The sequence below is a fragment of the Fibroporia radiculosa genome, assembly GCF_000313525.1.
Source record: "Fibroporia radiculosa TFFH 294 genomic supercontigs, scaffold8585, whole genome shotgun sequence".
Taxonomy (NCBI): Eukaryota; Fungi; Basidiomycota; class Agaricomycetes; order Polyporales; family Fibroporiaceae; genus Fibroporia; species Fibroporia radiculosa.
Window position 1 is genome coordinate 800 of NW_012133456.1, and position 20258 is coordinate 21057.

The 20258-nt window shown below is 54.0% G+C and overlaps 9 protein-coding genes across 9 annotated transcripts; 7 read left to right on the forward strand and 2 right to left on the reverse strand.

Annotated features, from left to right (window-relative positions):
- Positions 1-410: 410 nt before the first annotated feature.
- Positions 411-2229, forward strand: FIBRA_06659 (uncharacterized protein; the record flags this gene model as incomplete). Its single annotated transcript, XM_012328372.1, has 6 exons — positions 411-461; positions 510-925; positions 979-1135; positions 1180-1737; positions 1805-1908; positions 1971-2229. The coding sequence occupies 6 exons, from the start codon at positions 411-413 to the stop codon at positions 2227-2229; spliced, it is 1545 nt and encodes a 514-aa protein (XP_012183762.1).
- A 355-nt stretch (positions 2230-2584) lies between these two features.
- On the reverse strand, positions 2585-5632 carry FIBRA_06660 (uncharacterized protein; the record flags this gene model as incomplete). The annotated part of the gene is made up of 7 exons (XM_012328373.1): positions 2585-2654; positions 2709-2974; positions 3049-3268; positions 3323-4114; positions 4163-4253; positions 4577-5355; positions 5409-5632. 7 exons carry the CDS (start codon positions 5630-5632, stop codon positions 2585-2587), a joined length of 2442 nt encoding a protein of 813 aa, XP_012183763.1.
- Positions 5633-6105: 473 nt separating this feature from the next.
- Positions 6106-7704, forward strand: FIBRA_06661 (uncharacterized protein; the record flags this gene model as incomplete). The annotated part of the gene is made up of 3 exons (XM_012328374.1): positions 6106-6825; positions 6879-7019; positions 7072-7704. The coding sequence occupies 3 exons, from the start codon at positions 6106-6108 to the stop codon at positions 7702-7704; spliced, it is 1494 nt and encodes a 497-aa protein (XP_012183764.1).
- A 924-nt stretch (positions 7705-8628) lies between these two features.
- FIBRA_06662 (uncharacterized protein) lies at positions 8629-10310 on the reverse strand (the record flags this gene model as incomplete). The annotated part of the gene is made up of 9 exons (XM_012328375.1): positions 8629-8670; positions 8732-9009; positions 9072-9301; positions 9369-9445; positions 9497-9556; positions 9608-9751; positions 9817-10077; positions 10155-10220; positions 10275-10310. The coding sequence occupies 9 exons, from the start codon at positions 10308-10310 to the stop codon at positions 8629-8631; spliced, it is 1194 nt and encodes a 397-aa protein (XP_012183765.1).
- A 1040-nt stretch (positions 10311-11350) lies between these two features.
- Positions 11351-12392, forward strand: FIBRA_06663 (uncharacterized protein; the record flags this gene model as incomplete). The annotated part of the gene is made up of 4 exons (XM_012328376.1): positions 11351-11429; positions 11488-11614; positions 11673-12165; positions 12216-12392. 4 exons carry the CDS (start codon positions 11351-11353, stop codon positions 12390-12392), a joined length of 876 nt encoding a protein of 291 aa, XP_012183766.1.
- Positions 12393-12601: 209 nt separating this feature from the next.
- Positions 12602-13052, forward strand: FIBRA_06664 (uncharacterized protein; the record flags this gene model as incomplete). Its single annotated transcript, XM_012328377.1, has 2 exons — positions 12602-12835; positions 12909-13052. 2 exons carry the CDS (start codon positions 12602-12604, stop codon positions 13050-13052), a joined length of 378 nt encoding a protein of 125 aa, XP_012183767.1.
- Positions 13053-13821: 769 nt separating this feature from the next.
- FIBRA_06665 (uncharacterized protein) lies at positions 13822-16128 on the forward strand (the record flags this gene model as incomplete). The annotated part of the gene is made up of 14 exons (XM_012328378.1): positions 13822-14088; positions 14209-14259; positions 14320-14448; positions 14572-14649; positions 14707-14795; positions 14850-14923; positions 14977-15101; positions 15154-15181; positions 15238-15300; positions 15348-15425; positions 15477-15692; positions 15755-15873; positions 15938-15952; positions 16006-16128. 14 exons carry the CDS (start codon positions 13822-13824, stop codon positions 16126-16128), a joined length of 1455 nt encoding a protein of 484 aa, XP_012183768.1.
- An 898-nt stretch (positions 16129-17026) lies between these two features.
- On the forward strand, positions 17027-18981 carry FIBRA_06666 (uncharacterized protein; the record flags this gene model as incomplete). Its single annotated transcript, XM_012328379.1, has 8 exons — positions 17027-17346; positions 17409-18027; positions 18076-18117; positions 18186-18242; positions 18293-18368; positions 18418-18560; positions 18625-18838; positions 18920-18981. 8 exons carry the CDS (start codon positions 17027-17029, stop codon positions 18979-18981), a joined length of 1533 nt encoding a protein of 510 aa, XP_012183769.1.
- An 864-nt stretch (positions 18982-19845) lies between these two features.
- Positions 19846-20190, forward strand: FIBRA_06667 (uncharacterized protein; the record flags this gene model as incomplete). Its single annotated transcript, XM_012328380.1, has 1 exon — positions 19846-20190. The coding sequence occupies one exon, from the start codon at positions 19846-19848 to the stop codon at positions 20188-20190; it is 345 nt and encodes a 114-aa protein (XP_012183770.1).
- Positions 20191-20258: the final 68 nt, after the last annotated feature.

Below are 20258 nucleotides of genomic sequence, written 5' to 3' on the forward strand. Positions count from 1 at the left end.
CTGCCGTCTGCAACCTGTGCTCTCGCAGATCGTACTCAGCCTCACATGGTCGAGCTCAGGCAAAAAAATATCACAGACGTGAATCAGACCGTCAACGGCAGGGACAGCATCCACCCGCCAGCCTTCCGCGCGCAGCTGGAGGCGTCGACGCTGTCGCGCTCGCACGTCGTCCTCGTCGCTCACTCCGGCCCCGCAGGGATTTTGACTGTTGCAACATGTGAGAAGGCTTCCTACCGAGCTGATCCTGTCCGCGTCGTCGACCACCGTGGCCGTTGGACCCTGTCGCCCACTTCCATCCAGAATCGAGCCATCATGCATCAAAAGATGCGATTTCGTACACCACGTGACTCTCATCCCCCCCGCCATGACTCGTCTCGCCCTCGACGCCCACCCCGACGAGGACGACCACCATGCGCTATTTCTCCACCCGCGGCAACGACCAGCTGCTCTCGTTCGAGGAGGTCAGCGTTCCCCTCTCTCCTCCACTGCGCCCCTCACTCTCCCCGTAGACCGTCCTCACCGGCCTCGCCCCCGACGGCGGCCTCTACATCCCCGAGCACATCCCCGCCCTCCCCTCTGACTGGGAGACCACTTGGAAGGACCTTTCGTTTGCTGATCTCGCCGTCGACATCCTCTCCCTCTACATCTCTCCTCTTGAAATCTCCCGCGCGGAACTAGCCGCTCTCGTAGACCGCTCCTACCGCTCCTTCCGCCACCCCGAGGTCACCCCGCTCGCAAAGCTCGACGACAAGACGTACATCCTCGAGCTCTGGCATGGCCCTACATTTGCTTTCAAGGATGTCGCGCTCCAGCTGCTCGGGAACCTCTTTGAATTCTTCCTCGCACGCCGCAATGCGCGCAAGACGTCCGGCGAGCAGCCCGAAACGCTTACTGTGGTTGGCGCGACGAGCGGGGACACAGGAAGGTGCGCAGTAGTGTCAATACATACTCTCCCGTTTAATACGTCCTCGTCGACAGTGCAGCCATCTACGGTTTGCGGGGCAAGGAGAACGTCTCCATCTTCATCCTTCACCCCAAGGGCCGCGTCTCGCCCATTCAAGAGGCCCAGATGACTACTGTCCCCGACGCAAACGTGCACAATCTCGCCGTGCACGGCACCTTCGACGACTGCCAGGTGCGTCTTCTCCTGTCGCGCCGCGCGCGCTAACCCCCGCCCAGGACATTGTCAAGGCACTCTTCGCCGACCGGACCTTCAATGCCACCCACCGCCTCGCCGCGATCAACTCCATCAACTGGGCGCGCATCCTCGCACAGACCGTTTATTACTTCTACGCCTACTTCCGCCTCCGCCCGCAGCTCCCCCCCACCGCTCCCCTCCAGTTCGTCGTTCCCACCGGCAACTTCGGCGACGTCCTCGCCGGCTACTACGCCCGCCGCATGGGTCTGCCGCTGGCGCGCCTCGGCGTCGCCACCAACGCGAACGACATTCTCGCCCGTTTCTGGCGCAGCGGCGCGTACGACCGTCTTGACGCCTCCGCCGCCGGCGTGCGCGAGACCCTCAGCCCCGCGATGGACATCCTCGTCTCGAGCAACTTTGAGCGCCTCCTGTGGTACCTCGCGCTCGACGGTGCCGCGGACAACGATACCCGCGCGGCGTGCGCGACCGTCAACGCGTGGATGCGCGCGGTCAAGACAGACGGGCGCGTCGAGCTCCCCGCAGCGGTGCTCGCGCTCGCCCGGCGCGATTTTGTGGCGGAGCGCGTCTCCGACGACGAGGTGCGTCCCGGTGCTGCCTGTGCGGTGCTGTGCCCCTCATGCAGACGCTGACCCTGCCGCTGCGCAGACCCTCGCCACCATCCGTGCGCACTTCTGCGCCGTGCCGCCGTACACCGCGGACCCGCACACCGCCGTCGGGCTCGCCGCGGCGCGCACCATCGCGCGCGAAAAGTACGTCGTGTCTCCCCGTTCTCGTTCTTGCGCGGCCTGCATGCTCACGCACGCCGCGCCAGCCCGCCGGCGACGGTCCAAGTCGTGCTCTCGACCGCGCACCCGGCCAAGTTCTCCGAGGCGGTGACGCGCGCGCTGCACGACGCGCCCGGGTTCGACTTTGCGCGCGACGTGCTCCCGGACGAGTTCCGTGGCCTGCTCGAGCGCGAGAAGCGCGTCGTCGACGTGCCCGCGCCGGACATCGAGCTCGTCAAACGCGTCATCGAGCGGTTCGCCGAGGCACAGCCGGCGCCGGCGGACGCGCCACTCGCGAGCGTGTAGCTGTCGCTAGCTGTGACAAAGGCAGTGTACGTTGGCCGTGTACGGGTAGGTGCGGGTTGCAGAACTTAAAACGCCAGACTTGCCGGGTGGGGATGGCACTACATACACATTTGAGAGACTCGTTCGCTAGATGATGTACAATTGTCACCGACACCGGACGTCAGGGTAAAATATCATATGTACAATATATAAACCACACACACACACATGTCCGTGCAAAGCGGGTATATGCGGCTTGAACCGGGAAACACGCACAAGATGGATGCAGCAAAACAATGAGGTAAATTACAACAGCCGGTCGGTGGAAGATAGCGGATGCGAAACATGCAGGATCCGTGGTGGGTGAACAGTAGTGCTACACAAACAGCGAAACATCCAGCCCCTCAGAAAAGTCCAGCACGACGATCTGCTGGTCGTGCGACGTGCTGCAGGGGCATGAGTCAGCGCAGGCGGTGCACAAAACGGCGGCGGCGACGTACCTGACGATGCGGCCGTGGTCAAACTTGACGTCGAAAATTTGGCTGACGTGGCAGCCGCGGAACTCGCGCACCATCCTCCCGGTGCGCAGGTCCCACACCTTGACCGTCTTGTCATAGCTCGCACTGACAAGCCGGCCGCTGGGGGGATCGAATGCCAGCGCACGCACGAGCAGGTCGTGCCCGCCGAGCGTGCGCAGGCACGCGCCCGTCGACGCAGACCAGACCTTGATCTTGCAGTCGTTTGAGCCCGAGACAATGAGGTCGTCCTGCAGATCGCCGTGATCGCCGTGCTCAGCCACTCAGCGTGTGCGCATTTAAGAGAGAAACCGCAGCAACGGACCTTGAACTCGATGCAAGCCAGCCCCCGATCGTGCCCCTCGAACGTCCTCACGCATTCCCCGGACAAGATGTCCCACAGCATCATCTTGCCGTCCCCACTCGCACTTACTACCTGGTTGTTCTGCAGGCCCACCGCGTTGACCGGGCCCTCGTGGCCTCGGAACGTGCAGTGCAGCCGCAGATTATTGCGGTCCCATACGCGGATCAGCGCATCTTTGGAACTGAGGCGACACAAGTCAGTCAGGGACAGCATCGCGATCGAGGAGCCCACACACCAACTGACGATCCAGCGCGAGTCGATTCGCAAGTCCAGCACTCCGCCGCTGTGCCCCCTTAAAATCGTGGTGATCTCTGCGGTCACCTCCTTGTCCTCTCCTGCCTCAGCACCCTCTCGCTCGCGCGCGCCCAATGCCCACACGCATATTGAACAATCGCTCGAGCCGCTCACCATGAAGCCCCACTTCCACGGCCTCTCGCCAGTCTCCTCGTTATATTGATGCTCACCATCGCCATCCTCGTCGTTGAGGTCCCAATCCTGATCGAACTTGAGACACAGCACGCTCCCACGGTGACCCTTGAAGCTGGCGAGACACTCTCCCGTCTTCAGGCTCCAGACCTTGATCGTACGGTCTCTCGATCCAGTGATGATCCGAGATGAATCGAACTCCAGGCAATATACACTGATCATGGTAATTTTATAGTCAATCAAACGTTTGAAGAGGGGAGGCAATGAGACAGACCTATCCATGTGCCCGCTCATTCGTCTCAGTTTCGGCTCAAAGGCCTTGATGCTCTCTGGCAGGGGCTGGTCCGGATTCGGCTCTGCAATTATCCCTGTCCTCACCCCGCCAGACCACCGTCGATCAAGCTCGGTCCTGGTCCAATAGATTTTGCTCCAATCGACCTCAAGTGGCGCTGGTACCAAAGTTCCTGACGCTGTCAATGATCCACTTGACGTGGAGGGTGCGTGTCGTGCACGCTTCAAGTCAACAGCCCACCCATCCACACGACGTTGTTCAAACAATGAGCGCCATACCGAATTGTCCTGCGATAAGCAATTCCACGTCCTGCGGCGCGTCAGTCAATTGACTCCTGGAGGAGCCGAGAAACCATACCTCGATACACGCAGACAGGACAGAACGGCAGGTAAGTCGAGGAAAGACAGTACGTAGAGCGCAATCTCCGTAGGTAGATGGCTAATAATATCTATGAAAACGTGGTGCGCAATCAGAGACCTTATTGATACAAGCAATATAAGGCAATCAAAAACAAAATGATGGCAAAGGGTGAAGAAAGTGCGAATCTAAGGCGAGCGCACCTAAGTCCCGGGTCACAGGTCTACGGCTCACCACGCTTCTAGATCTCAGCGACCGACCCGCTACATAATGAAAGAAAGAATTAGATGAGCGCCCTCAAGAGCTGAACTGCAGCCGCCGGTAATAAATATATGTTATGATTAACAAAGGGACAACAGACAGAAAGATGGGAAAACAATGAAAGCTCCAACATGGTTGGCGGACTGCACTCACCGGTGCCCGTGACGCGAGTGGCATCAATGTAACAGGCCTCATCGTCAATGAGCTCGCCTTCCTCGCCATCCAAGGGAGGCATGTTGAGCCAGTCGATGATCTCCTGACCGTCTTCGTCTATAAATGCGGTCGCCCAAGACGACGTAGGCGGCAAGCCCGGGCGCCGCTTGCCTTTCTTCCCGGGGGAACCTTCGCGCAGGGCATCCCAGAGCCGAGGCAAGATACCCAGGGTGAGGCTCCTTGACGGCTTCAGAGGACTCGGACTAGACGGGCCTGAGAAGGAGGGGAAATGAGGAGTGGAGGAAGAATGGTATCCAGCTATGGTGCGTCGCCCGCCCGAAGGAATGCAGCGTGGTGTGCTATCATCAGGTGTGCCATATGGACTTGGCAAGGTATCCGGATTCCAGTTAATTATGGAGAAGGTGTCTGTCTGGAAGCTGGGAGAGGGCGACGGCGGGCGTGTCACGGTGTATGCTCGAGGGACGGAGGCGAATGCACCATCGACCTGCTCAAGTTCGTCGTCTGCGCGTATGAGGAGGGTGCCAAGAGAACCGCGATTAGAGGCAGACGTGCTGGGGTAGTTGGCATCGGGAGGAAGGTCAGAGGTAGTCAGAAATGGAGAGCCAAGGACCGAGCTATAGAGGCTAGTGAAGCGGGGGGTGCGTTCGGCCTCGCTTGAAGTGGTATAGTGTGAGTGGAAGAGGGAGGACGATGCCATGGACAGAGGAGAGGAGTTGGTTGAGAGATACGAGGCAAGTACCCGATTTAATAATGAGAGTCTGGGGCAACGGAGTCAATTTGCGAAGAGAAGCGGGGTTCTAGCCACTCACACAGTAATGTAAGGCTGGGGCGTGCAACGGCGTAACGACAGGGCACAGAGACGTCGCGATTCGAACTGGAGATCTGAGCTTCTCCAGGGATGTTCTCTGCGAGGATGAGAAAGCACACAGCGTGGACCGCGAGAGTTGAGAGGGTTGGATCTGAAGAGGAGGAAGAGAGGCGGCGGAGTGGCGTGGACGACGTGCGTTGCATTCGAGCGTTGGACGCGCTGAACATCGTCACACCGACTCGGTCACGGTGACGAAGGGTCACGTGTGACGGTAACGGTAACGGTGACGGCGGTGAGTCTAGACGCTTACGTGACATCCGCACTCGGCTCGCCGGCAAGACAGTTGCCATCGGGCCACTCACACTCGCAGCCACCGCCTGGCTTTCTCTCGCTCTCCTTTCTCGCCTTGTCCTCCTCAGCTTTGTCTCTTAGCTCGCTCTCATTACTCCTCGTCTCGTGCTTTTGCAGCGTGCTTTTCCCTGGCGCCTCCCACCATCTGATTGCACCACCTCTGATTCCGCCCCGCGCCCTTGAGTTCGCACAAAGGCCTATGCTCAGATACTAGCCTTTATCAGCTCCGGCGACGGGTCTTGCGGTATTCAACATCAACATTTTGGCGCTTGCGTCCTTCCTATCATTCTCAGCTGTCTGCTCGGCCGGCATGCCCCTTTTGCTGTCTATATGAACCCCTCCACCCATCATGTCCCCTGAAGCGATGAAGAACTCCCGCACTCCCTCTGCCGCCTCGACCTCCAGCGCAAGCGTATCTACATCCTCCGACCCCCATCAGCAACAGCATGCACTTGGTTACGGCTTGCGCTCTCAGTTCGGCCAGCTCCTGCCCCGCCACGCCCTTTTCCAAGTCCACATTAATATCGATCAGCTTTCCAATGTTCCTCTCATGAGCGGTCAGTTTGCCGTCCGCTGGAAATTTAAAAACGTCCAGTCGCGATCAGGCCTGCTCTCCAAGATGAAAGGCAGTCGCTCATGGTCGTCCAAAAACAAGGGAAAAGGGCGTGCAGCGCAACTTGGTCTTGCCATCGAAGTCACCCCCGCGGAGGGGGAGGGGGACGACGTCGACGAGGAGAGCAGCGCACAGGAAGAGGGTACAGAGGATGAGGGCTATTCCCCGCACTTGCATGCGAATGCGTCATCGGGCGACCTCCTTGCCGACCATGATTTCTCGCCTGAGACCGCTGTGCCTCCCGTGACCCCTACTCCGGCTCCGGGTCAGATCCAGAAGACTCCGTCCTCAACATCCACTGAAACACGTTCCGTTGCACGCGGTATCACCCCGTGGAAGCCGCTGCAGAGCTACAATGTCAAGTGGGAGCACGAATTCAATGTGCTCGTGCAGATGGATGTTCATCGAGAGACAGCCGACCTGCTTCAAAATGAGCTTAAGTTAGTCGTCATGCAGGTGCGGGAAGATCAGTGTTGATTATTGCTATTTGTATTGAGATACAGATGTAGCGTGTCATACCAGGTGATCCCGACTCGCCACGACAGCCACGGATAGGCGCAGTCTATTTGAACCTCGCAGAATACGCGGATGCAGGGCCAGTCACTCGGAGATATCTTTTGCGTGAGAGCAAGACGAACGCCACACTTAAGGTTGGATTGGTCTGTCTCAATTAATGAGCACCTAATAAGTCCATTCGTGCAGATGACAGTTGAATTAGACTTCGTTGATGGTGTCAAACACTATCGACCTCCTCCTCTCCGTAAGGGAGAGATTCTTGCCTCTATCACGGGCCTACTCTCGAATAACGACCTCCTCCGGACGAGTGTCGCCCGACAGCTTGATCAATACACTCACCCAGAAGATGACGACGCAGAAGGTCATCCCTTCTTGAAACTAGATGGCAGCATTGACACAGATAAGCTCGCTTCCTCGGCTGGATTGCGATCCACCGAGGACCTCATCGAAAATCTGTTCAACCCCGTGCCTACAGCTAGCCTGTCCCCGTCGCCATTCACATACTATGCCCCGCCCGCCATTCGCCGCGCACCCTCACAATCGACCGACGCATCAAGTGACTCGCTGTCGCTCTCCCCCAGTGCAGGTGAGCACTCGATGCGCAGCGCGAGCACCGACAGCGTGAGCGGCGCTCCCCGCGTGCAAGTGGAGAAATTATCAGTGGAAAGCTCGCCGGATATGTCAACGCTCGAGTCCGCCCAGACGAACGGACAGCGTACCTGGTGGAAAAAGATACGACCAGTGACCCCTGTTGGCCGTCATTTCAAGCTTCCCTCGCCCCTCCCGCCACGCCAACATGCGGAGGTATCGCCCGCATAAATCTCGCGGTTCACATGATGAATCACAATATCTGGGACCTATTTTGGTTTTCTCAATCTGCTATGTCAGTTTGCATACGTCGGTATGACGGCGTCCTTCATTTTTTCTGTGCTGCGGCCAGTATGGTTATTGCGTTCGTTCTTTCGTATCGAACAGTTTTAAAACGTAGGCAACGGACTAGTGTACATGCTATCAATTTAATGTACAAATTAATGGCGCACCAACGCTACATAAATCCGGCAATCCCGCTCAGAGTCTGCGGTCCGCGCCGTAGGCTCGGCGCATCTATTCGAAAGTGCATCATGATGTGCGCGGCGAAGGTAACGAATATTCGAAACCTGCAGGAGCGAAATTCACTCTGTTCACAGGAGACTAAGCAAGGGTGAATGGAACCCTCTTCAACTCAACGAAGTTTCAGCCGTCGTCCTCCCTCAAGTCGCCCCAAATGCCAGTGAAGACAAGATGCTATTCCTTACTGATTGAGCAATTCGCCACTACTACTACCGGCCACACCCGCTCTGACTGACATCACAGGGGGGACTCACACGCACAACCTTGTCCTTAAACGACTGCGGCGTTTCTCACCATCACCTCTTCTCTCGACTTGCACATTGTGCGTGCAATCCCAGAATGTCCAACACAAAAGCTTACTTCTTTTTTATCAATATGAAAAAGAAAATCGCTACAGCGAAAGTTCAAGCCATTGCGGATAGAGATCAACTCACCAGTAAGCCAAACGTGTTCTTCCACGATTCCATGTACAAAATTTTCGAAGGGGCATTTCTCTTTGTCTCCCAAAAATTAGAGTGTAGATCGTACATGGCAACTCAATAGATGCAAATTAGATACATCGCGCAGGGCCCGCTCTGCGTTGGCCTGAGCCAACGTCAACACCTGCTCCAAGTCTCGGCGACTGCCACACATTCACTGCTTTGACCTCGCGGCCATCTTCTTCTTCAGTTTGTTCTGCATTAGTCGCAATAGGTCAGCATTTGCAGCGCAACAGTGACAAGAACAATAGACACACGTTCACGGCGTCCATGTACACATCCGTGATGACCCAGTGCTCGCGCTTCATGTTCTTCCCGTGGATTGCGAGCGCAAGATCCTTCGTCATGACACCGTCTTCGTCAATCACCTCCACACACGCGGCCTCGAGGTCCTGGCAGAATGCGCGCAGCGCGTCGTTACCGTCGAGTTTCGCGCGGTGCAGCAGACCCCGCGTCCATGCAAAGATTGATGCGACGGGGTTGGTCGACGTCTCGTTGCCCTTCTGCCACTCGCGGTAGTGCCGGGTCACCGTTCCTGCGGTGAATGAAGACACCGAACGTGAGCGTACGAGTACTATGCGCCGCAACAGAGCTTACCGTGCGCCGCCTCGCTCTCGATGACGTTTCCGTCGGGGGTGATGAGCTCGCTTGTCATCATGCCCAGACTGCCAAAGCCCTGCGCGAGGATGTCGGACTGCACGTCGCCGTCGTAGTTCTTACACGCCCAGACGAAGCCGCCTGAGGACTTGATCGCCTGTGCGACCATGTCGTCGATAAGACGATGCTCGTAGTAGATTCCGGCCTCCTCGTACGCCTTTTTGTACGTCCTGTTTCACATATTGTATGCGGTCTACGGTTAGTAAGACGAGCACGTTAGGAGGCCGAGCAACGCACGAATCATAGATCTCCTGGAAGATGTCCTTGAATCGACCGTCGTACTTCTTCATAATCGTGTTCTTGGTCGACATGAACTGTGCACACGCTTAGCTACCAAACAACTCCCCGGTACATAGTTTGCGTACCAGCGGGAGTTTCTTCGAAAGCGCCATCTTGAATGACGAGTGCGCGAACCCAGTGATCGACTAGCACACGGCAATAAGTCTTCGGATGCAACCTCGGCTCGGGGTACCCACCTCATCAGTGTTGTACATACTCATTGCAACGCCCTTGCCCTTGAAGTCATACACATCCATCACTGTCGGTTCTGCACCATCTGCGGGACGGAAAACAAGCTGAAGCTTTCCGGGACCAGGCGCAACAAAATCCGTCGACCGATACTACCGCAGACGCGATCAGAATTAAGGCACACTAACGTTTGTAATAGCAGCCGTGCTCCACTTACCTGGTCACCGAACGCGTGACGTCCAATAACGATGGGATTTACCCAGCCCGGGACCGGCCTCGGGATGCGCTGCAGTATGATGGGCTCACGGAAAACAGTACCACCGAGAATGTTCCTGATCGTGCCGTTTGGGCTCTTCCACATTTGTTTGAGATTGAACTCCTTCACACGGGCTTCGTCCGGTGTGATCGTCGCGCACTTGATGCCCACGCTGTACTTGAGGATGGCTTCGGCCGAGTCGACCGTCACCTTGTCGTTTGTCTGGTAAGAGGCGCGTGTAATAGAGTGTGTTCAGCGTGATGGGTCCTCCGCGCGAGGGGGAGGAGAAGCTGGCGTACCGCATCTCGGTACTCCAAGCCAAGATCGAAGTACTTGATGTCCAGTTGGAGATAGGGAAGGATGAGCTAGGGAGGAGTAGATGAGTGTGAGTGGATGTCTGGTGTCTCAAGTAAACTTACCTCCTCCCGAATCTTTTTCCAAATAATTCTGGTCATTTCATCTCCGTCCAGCTCCACCACTGGGTTCTTGACCACAATCTTGTCCTCTGTCCACACCAGTCGTTACCACCAGGTTCCATGTTCACAGAGAGGCGTCCCAATTGTTCGTTTAATGTCACCACATTACCCCGCATTGAGATCCACAACATGATAATGAGACTGCCGCATGAGCGCAATCAGAGCCAGAGAGTGAATGAACTCACGCATTCTGTATCCGCTGCTTGCGAAGCCTCTACGCAGTACACTTGCTACACAAGGAGTTGGCGACTGTCTGACGAGTCGAGAGTAGGCGATGGAGCGAGGCCATAGTGCACTCATTTTGAGGTTTTTGTGTAGCTGAATTGACGGGGCGGCACGAAGAGACGATACAAGGATGCAAGCGATGTCAGATACTCGGGTCTCTCTCAGACACTCGACTGCCAGATATAAGAGGACGGTGTCGGCTATTCGTCCGAAGGATAGATCAAGCAGGTTGTCAGCAGGGCTCACGATGAGAACACTGTGAGAATTCACGTGGTTCTGGTGCCCTCGCCAACTGCTATTGCACCCAAAGACACCGCCAGAGAATGTTCTTGTCGTCTTCTGGATCCCAGGCCGTTCAGGATGGCAACGGCAATCTCTGAGTAATCAGCTGGATCTCACGAAAGGAGTAGCCGGGGTATGTCAAGAGCCTACGCGGATTGGACAAGGGTGTCGAGAATCGATATTACCGCTCAGCCAGTCCAGACAATGTTTGCGAGGAAAGCGTAAATGGTCTCCTTCACTCGACTGCCTGTGGTGGCGCCGCGTCGAGTCCGAAAGCCGAAATCTAGAGGGAGAGATCCCTCCACGTGACATCGACGCGTTGGTGGCGTTGATCTTGTCTCCGAGTCGACGCCTTCGATCGTTCATCGTTCATCGAACTTGCGCAGCTGCCCTTGCCCTTGCTGCCTGTGCCCCGTTATAAATGCAGGTATGCTGTCGTTTGAACCACGTTTGAATCTTACAGGAAGATACCATCTGCATGCAAGGGTTCTACTACTCAGCCGTCTGCGAACATGTCTGCATTCAAGGATGTTCTGGCCTCTTCTAAACATATCATCGCTGTCGCCGGGGCCGGTCTCTCGGCCGCCTCAGGTTTGTAAATTCTGACTAAGTGGTCACAGCCACCAGATCTACCTGTCCCGTCCCGTAGGAATACCAACTTTCAGAGGGGCCGGGGGAATGTGGCGCAAATACGATGCTTTCTCCATCGCTACCCCAACTGCGTTTCGTGACAACCCATCGCGTGTCTGGCAATTCTATCACTACAGACGTGAGACGTATGTATCTCAGATTTAACTTTGAAAACTGCTAATCAACACATATCTCCCGATTCAGAGCTCGTACAGCACAACCAAACGATGCACATCGCGCACTTGCAGAATTCTCATTTCAGCACATCAGAGACAGAGTTGCTCCGGAGTCCACATTTACACTGATCACACAGAATGTGGACGGACTCAGTCGCAAAGCATTGCATAGTGCCGCCCAAAACTATGACCTCCCCGTGCCCTCAGATCAGCCAGATCCCATCCTTCTTGAGATGCACGGCAGACTGTTCGAGGTGATTTGCACTGCCAACGCGTGTGGCCATCGTGAGCCCAACTTCAATTCGCCGATTTGCCCAGCACTTGCAGGCACCGAGGAACTAGTGAAGGCAGGAGCTGAGGAACCGAACATTCCGCTCGCAAACCTTCCGCGATGCACCAAGTGCGGGGCGCTCGCACGCCCTGGTGTCGTCTGGTTTGAGGAGGTCCCTTATTTCATGGAGGAAATCAACACGTTGGTTGAACAAGCTGACTTATGTCTTGTCGTTGGTACTTCGTCAACTGTGAGTGAGATTTGTAATGCTCGAACGCATGAGGCTCAACGTGCTTATAGGTTCAACCCGCTGCCAGCATCGCATCTGATGTTCAGGACAACGGTGGAATGGTTGCTGTCTTCAACATTGAGCGCACTGAGCGGGATGATGAGGCGGACTTCCTCTTTCTAGGTCCATGTGAGAAAACTTTGCCAGCAGCTTTGGGTATGAGTGCATCTGAACGCTTGTCCATATGACCCAAATTTAATATACCGCCAAGTTATATGTTGTTTTACTGGTGGGCGCCCAAGTTTACACTACACAAATTCTAAGTCAGGGCGAGCGAGCCTCCAAGATTACGTAATTATATTAGAATCCCTCCAAAGCGCTCAGGTCTCTGCGTTGTAAAGGAACAACGCCGTGGGCCGTAGCGTGCACTGCGACTGAGCCTACCGAGCGACCAGTCATGTTTCCCTCGACAACTCTTTTGAAAGAAATTGTCAGCATGCCGTTCAAGCGATCCCAGCTTGGACTTTTTCATGGCAAGACGAAACAATACGGAAACAACGTCCCCTTTTCCAAGAAGAAGACACGGCGGACATGGTTGCCAAATATCCAGAACAAACGCTTCTTCTCTGATGCCATGCAGAATTTCGTGCAGGTGAAGGTGTCTACGCGGGCGCTGAAAACGATCAAGAAGGTATGCATCATGTTCTTGTGCATGTTCTTTTGGCTGCAGATTCGCTCACATTCGCTGCTCTCTTACAACGAAGTATGGAGGCATCGACCAGTACGTGCTGAAGACTAAGGCGGAGTTGCTGGGCTGGGAGGGCATGCGGATACGTGTCATGGTTCGTGAGCAGCTGGAGACAAACGCGCGGGCAGCCGAAAATACTGTAGCACAGGCATCTTCATGACACCCTGCGACCGTGAGTGCCATGCTACCGCAATGCTGAATCGTATTTGACGTATGCATGTTTGCCTCGCTTTTCACAGTCATGGTCCGCTGCCAGAATGACTTCATGTCATACCGTGATTGCGCCCCAGGGATGCTTAGAAATGTGCGCCATCATTCTAATAGACGAGCCAGACGTGGCAGTTGCACTGTGCTGTATTATACGGTAACTATCACAGTTGGGGTAATGTGCAGGGTCTTCAGCTGGGATCCAGCTATTGAACAAGCTCCGTTCTCTATTCACATTAACTGGTGGTGTCCAAAGAACTTCAGCATTCCGGATCAGAAATCCTTGCGTTGGGAGCATGGCCTACATGCTCGTTGGATGGGCGTGGTGGCCAGGGTGCGCTGTCGTCATATTGGTCGGAACCGAGGAATTGCCTTGTGATCCTTCTGTATATGCCCTCAAGACAAGGGCACAATGACGGAGAGACTAGAGATGCGTTATATAGCCGGGATCTAAGTGTCTGGAAACAAAGTGCTCCCGGCATCAGCCAGAATGAGGTTGAGAGTCCGCATAATCAGGGAAGAGTGGTTTCGCTCTTCCGCCAAGTCCGCTGGAAGGGGAAACCCTCAGCTCGGCGATGCAGAGCACAGCTTATTCGGCAAATGGAATATCGCTGCGGCGTGCAGCAATCGTGGCGTCGGATAGACCTATATAAGAGCAGGGGGCAGGCCAACAACGCCCCCTTTATCAATTACTCTCTCCTCTCGTCGCAGCAGACATCGCGATGGGTGCCCAAATTAGTTCGCAACGATCCGCCAGCAAGAATACACGGCAAGACCATTCTCTCAGTCTAGACAGCCACAGCAGCTCGGAGCAGAGCTTGGCTGCGAAGTTGCTGGAACACACAATACGGAAGCCTGCGAGTAATAAGCGAACAGACACAGCCAGAACATCAGACCAGCCAGAAGCGGGTGCAGTCGAGCGGCCTCCGGAGAGAAAGAGAGAGGACCGCAGTGCGCAGGGACCGGCACTGCCCGACACTGCAAAGCCAGTAAGTTAGGTCTGATCAGACGAGCGCGAGCATGCTATATTTGTCTCTGCCACTATAATCTCTATCTGTCCTGCGTCTGTCCATCACCCCAGCTCGCTCACCTTTCTCTCTTCTCGACAGCATCCCGCTTCATCGCTGAAGATGGCCAATCCAGCGACAGTGCCATGCCAGGTGTGTGCTGTTGTGCTCGTCTCCACTGCGGACCCTGTCTGGTGGCTGATCTACAACTAGTACCGGACGGGGAAAACCCTGGGTAGCGGCACTTATGCCATAGTCAAAGAAGCTGTCCATATCAAGACGGGGAAGTACTATGCCTGCAAGGTGATCAACAAAAAGCTCATGGAGGGCCGGGAATACATGGTGCGTATTCGCTCCAGTCACCCCTGTGCCCATCAATCAAGGTGTTGATCGTCCTCCACCCCTTCCTACCATTCCGGCTGTGCTCCTATTGTGTGTACTAACTGTTCGCGATGCGGATATCAGGTCCGGAACGAGATCGCTGTGCTGAAGAAGATTTCGAAAGGGTGTTACAACGTTGTTACCCTGCACGATTACTTCGAGGTGCGTTCTTGCTCCTATTGATGAATGTAGGAATTGCGCTCATCGATATCCCTGAAGACTTCACATAATCTTTACCTTTGCTTCGATCTTTGCACAGGCGGAGAGCTGTTCGACCGGATATGCGCGAAAGGCAACTACTATGAAGCGTACGTCTCACGGAGCTACTGGGTTCTCTTACTGAATGAGTGATACTCTTTCAGGGATGCCGCGCATCTGATCCGTATCATTTTCAATGCCGTCAAGTATATTCACAGCTGCGGCATTGTGCACAGAGGTATCGCTGCTATTGAATTATTGTCCTCGAAGAGCTCACGTTGTATTGACTAGACCTGAAGCCGGAAAACTTGTTGTTCCGCACTAAAGACGAGGATGCTGACATCATGATTGCTGACTTCGGTCTGAGTCGGGTCATGGACGACCATGCATTGACGGAGATTTGTGGTACACCGGGGGTAAGTATAGTTTTGAACTGCGACATTCCACTTCTGACGAAGATTGGCTCAGTATATGGCTCCCGAGATATTCAAAAAAAGTATGAGGCTGCCTTGTCATTCCCTGTTGACGATCTGATCTTATTGGTATTCATAGCTGGTCACGGCAAACCCGTCGACGTCTGGGCAATGGGCGTCATCACTTATTTCCTGCTCTGTGGTATGTCCTACGGCATTGAAGTATGATAAATTGTCTGACAATGCTAGGCTACACACCCTTCGATCGCAATTCACAGCAGGAAGAGATGGAGGCCATTATCGCAGGAGATTACAAGTTTGAACCAGGTACGATGGATTTCTGTGACGTCTCTTTCCACGCACTCATACTATTGACAGAGGAATATTGGGCCAATGTCTCCGATACTGCGCGCAGTTTTGTATCGGCTTGTCTCACCATCGATCCTGCATCCCGACCAACAGCGGCAGAAGCACTCAATCACAAGTGGCTCGCTTCAGACCGACCACACTATGTACCCGACCCGGAAAGTCCAACTGGCGGCCCGACGGACTTGCTACCGCACGTCAAGAAGCACTTCGACGCGCGCAAGACATGTAAGCGGTATTAGCATAGTTGCGGATGATGGTTTAGTTGACTCACGCATGACTATCACTAGTCCGCAAGGCAGTCTTCTCGATGATGGCGATGAAGCGAATGTCCACTTTGGCGCACTCACATTCTACAAGCAATTCGGCTGGACCCAACTTGCGACAATTGATGGAGGAATCAGAGAAGGTCCGTGAACTCGTTCTGATGTTGCTAGTAGTATGTTCATCAGTTGTTGAACTCGATTATCCAGGAGCACGTCAACGAGGTAGGGGTTTACCGAAAATTGTGGATGCTGGCGTGCTGACGCACTTTCCATAGGAACATACTGTAACGCGTTTCGATCACAGCTTGTCGAGCTCCGAGGGTGGGTCCCTCGACGATCACCACGCGCAGCGGCTAAGCGACGCAATGGCCAAAGTGTCGTTGGGTGCTGCCAAGTAGGATTTTGGCGATGGTGAAATAGCAGGCGAGCAGGGCCATTGGACTTAAATCTCGTGAATTGCTGCCTCGAATGTGCTGTACGATCTGAGTGTATTCTAGGAATGCCATTGGTGTAGACAACTTTTAAGTACGGCTTAGGCGCCAAACTGGATCTGCGGATTACCCCGAGATTGAACGACGTCGCCTGCCTTTTCAGGACTACAGCTAGCCGCTAGCTCTGTCTCAGTGTCTCCTACTTCAAGGTATCATGGTTGAATTCTCACGTTCACAAATTTCTGGGCTACGATAGTCTCTATAGACTACTGATAGTAAACGCTGTCACTGTTGTGTAGGTCGGGTGTCTCATGACATGGACTTGGGAAGTGTGGTCCTGATTTTCACGCGCAGACTGGCACTTTCTCACTGGGCACTTTCTTCCGCGGATGCTTGCCCAATCAAGAGATGCATTGCTTATTTTCGTATAGAGTTGGATACAAAGGTCTGTCTTGGTGCGGCGTTCTACAATTTGTTCGTTTTCGCGAATGCATCATGCGCTGGTGAGTCTTATACCCCATGTAGTCCCCAACCATCAGCAGACATCCGGCGGAGCGAGAGAGCTGACGTCCGTATTGAAGCCATAACTTACTTGATCATTCCGTGCGGTTCAGACCATCAATTATCATCACGTTGGTACAGACGGCCGTGATGGACCACCGGATGTCATTGGAAGTCGCGACACGTGTTGAGGCCACCTCTTTATCTCAATCAAGAAGCGAGTACTGCGTCTAGTTGAAAATTCCGATGTTTCGGTAAACGCGAATCGCCGCGGCTCGAGTATAAATCTTCCCCTCTCAGATACCAAAAGATAACAGCCATAGTATATCCTACGACTGTGCCCAACGGACTATCAGAAAACCTCATGCATCCTCCCTGGAATGTGTACGCAGAACAGCTTGGTGGACTTGGATACGGCTTTCCACTATGGAATCCCCAACCTATGGAAGACGGCGAGGTACTCGTTGGCGATGTAGGATGGATCCGCAAGGGTCGATTCCACCGTCTCTTTAATACCACAAAAGACTCAGACCACGTACTCAACCTTGCCTTCGGCGTCCCTGAATCTTACGTACCATTGGAGCTTGGTTCCAACATGTATGAGAGAGATGACGGCGCCATCATCGCTCCATCGGTGATGAGTGCAACCTTGACCAAGGTCGAAGCCGGTGCTGATGCACACGCGTAAGTCCATGTCCAGTTAAATGCTCATATCATATATTTTGCTGACGAAATGAATATACAAGCCACCTGGCTGGCGGCCATGTCCATTACAGATACACGGAAGACTGTGGAGCCATGCTATTCCTGCCGACAGAACGAGCCCACAGCGAAGAATTGGTCGAAAACAGCGTTGTATATGATTACCTCCTCAGGAACCACGATTCTTGGCATCGCCATGCCGTTCAAAAAGCGAAGCTCGTCATCAAAAGGCACGAGATTATCTTCGTCAGCGGCTGGATGAAAACTTCCAAGTGGGCGGTTGCCGCTTTCCGTGATGGTACCCGAGGAGGCTATTTGTCATTCAAAGGAGGCATGGAGTCTCTCGCATCCGGTTCATTCTACCTCAGCGGATCTAAGGATGTTGCGGCATCTCTTCACCAGAAGTCAGGACCCAATCGTGAATCTCACAATGCGGATCAATGTATCTTTCTACATTACTATGAGCTGAAGGACAGGATGAAAGGTATTTTCCCGCAATTACTACCCAGGTCCATTCGGGCAGCAGCGGAGCCGCGCCCTCTACCTCGGTCACCGGATGATATGGATGATGCCCGGGGTGGATTCGGGTTGGCCGTGTCAAGTACCTCGATGCAGGGTGGAATGCGTGGTTACACCATTCAAAACGTTCCCAATAATCAGCCTGTATGTCCTCATTATATCAAGTTTATCGAGTGGCTGATGTTAGTTCAGGTAATTGACCCTGTTGATAGCATCTTGGATTATATTCTCCAGGTACTGAGTGGCTTGCGTTGTCGAAAGCTGTGCCATTGATTATCTAATTCCACGTGCGATATTTGTAGCATTCCGAAGCCGACACAGCTTTAGCCGGAACAAAGACCGTTGGTCTCTTATGTAAAGTCGGTGACTAGTCCACTTACTGTAGTCGAGATCTGATAGCATTGTCTAGGGATATCTTCCTACTCAAGATATTGTCTCCATTCTCAGAGATGCTAAACCTGAAATTAGAGTTGACGAAAATGGCCGTAAGTCATCCGGTGGATTCATTGAATTAGGCATACTTAGGCCCTGCAGTTGGAACACTAGGCGTTGGAGATCAAAACTCGCGGGAGCCATCAAGACAGGTTCTCATGCCTCAAACCGTGGCGGCCCCAGACTTGGAGCGAATACCGGAGGAGAATAACATTCAGTCACTGGATCTCCGACCTGTTGAGCAGGTACGTCAACCAGCCATCCCAAACGTTCCTTGAATCCTAATACGGTGCATGCTATCCACACCAGGTAAAGCCTGCCGAGCAAGATGGGGATTCGTATATGAAGGCTGCATCCTCATCTGATATCCTTCAAAATAGCGACGCGTTAATACCTTTGTTGGAGGAGGTTTTGGGGCAGGTAATACCTCGACCTCATACGCCCATCTATCGTTACGCGTCGGAAAGCCGAAGAAACAGCAGAATCAATTTAGATAGAGGAATCTTCAACGCGCGCAAAACGTGTAAGTGTTATTCCTTTGCTATTTTTGTGGAACGCGCCTATCTAATGTCATGAATGGTAGTCCGATGTGCTGTGCTTTCAGTCATGGCCGTCAACAGGATGTCCACACTCGCAGGTGTTGGCGTCCATGTTGGGGTGCATTGAAAGATAGATCTCACCCAATTCTTCCTGATCCGAGGCCATTTGCCAGCGCTGCCAGCGCATGACTGGACAATATATACTACATTGGGTTGTGTTGTATTATAAGTCCGTGCTACTATCTTCTTCTAGTCCTACGACCCATGCTTTCATTGTATTGGACGCAGCTTCCATACGTGAGTGAATGCTTGAACCTTTCTTTTGAGTCTTGACAACGCCGCGAATTGAACAGAGCGCGGCGCTTACTAGACGCCTGTTTCTCTTCCGTTTCCCGACTTCGATTTGCACGCTCGCAACTCGCATCTGCGCCAGAGCTCTCGACAACACAATGCTGATGAATCTGCGTTCATCCTTTTCGCGGTTGTTGTGTTCTATACTGGTCAACGTCCTCGAGATCCGGAATAAACGCGCAACTCATAATGAATAGCAATCGGCGCCGAGGTTCAAGTTATCGTTGCGGAACCTGCAGCAGCAGCAGCAGCAGCAGCATCGCCCTCAATCGAATATCTCTAGTCTGCGCTGTGAACATTTGTGTGTCACTGATTCTGCCCCGTTGCAAGACTTAGACTGAAGTGCGGAGGCAGAGTGCTGATGGCCCTGATGTAGCAACCCTAGCTGACCAGTGTGGTTTTCCATCAACTATGAATAGCTGCGTGTCATGGCGGACCACTCTCCGACCGAGTGCCACTGCCAGTGGATGTGCTAAATGAGTACAATGGTGCCGCCGCTGTCGCCTCGGCGACATACGGCTGTGCGACGTCGGTGCTGCGCACTTTACTCAATGCTCTCTTTTAAAGTTTCGAGGGACATAGCCTCCTCGCTCACTTCAAGCCCACTAGCCCCTACAAAGAGAACTTGGACGGTCCCGCCATGGACTTGCCTTGGAATGTGTACGCGGAACAACTGAGCGGCCTTGGTTATGGCTATGCTCTGTGGAATCCCCAACCCATAGAAGACAGCGAAGTGCTCATCGGAGACGTTGGATGGATCCGCAAAGGCCGATTCCACCGTCTGTTCAACGCTATGAAAGACGCACAGGACCCTCTCAATCTTTCGTTTGGCGTTCCCGACTCTTACGTCCCGCTGAGGCTCGACAAGAAACTGGTCGTGAAAGATGACGGCGCGATAATCGCGCCGTCTGTAATGAGCGAGAGCATAATCAAGGTGGAAGTTGGCGCTGACGCCCAGGTGTGCGTGCAGGTTTGTTGTCTTTGATTATTGATCGCACTCTCAAACCGCCTCCCATGGTAGCCATACGGCGGGGGGGCACCTCCACCACAGAT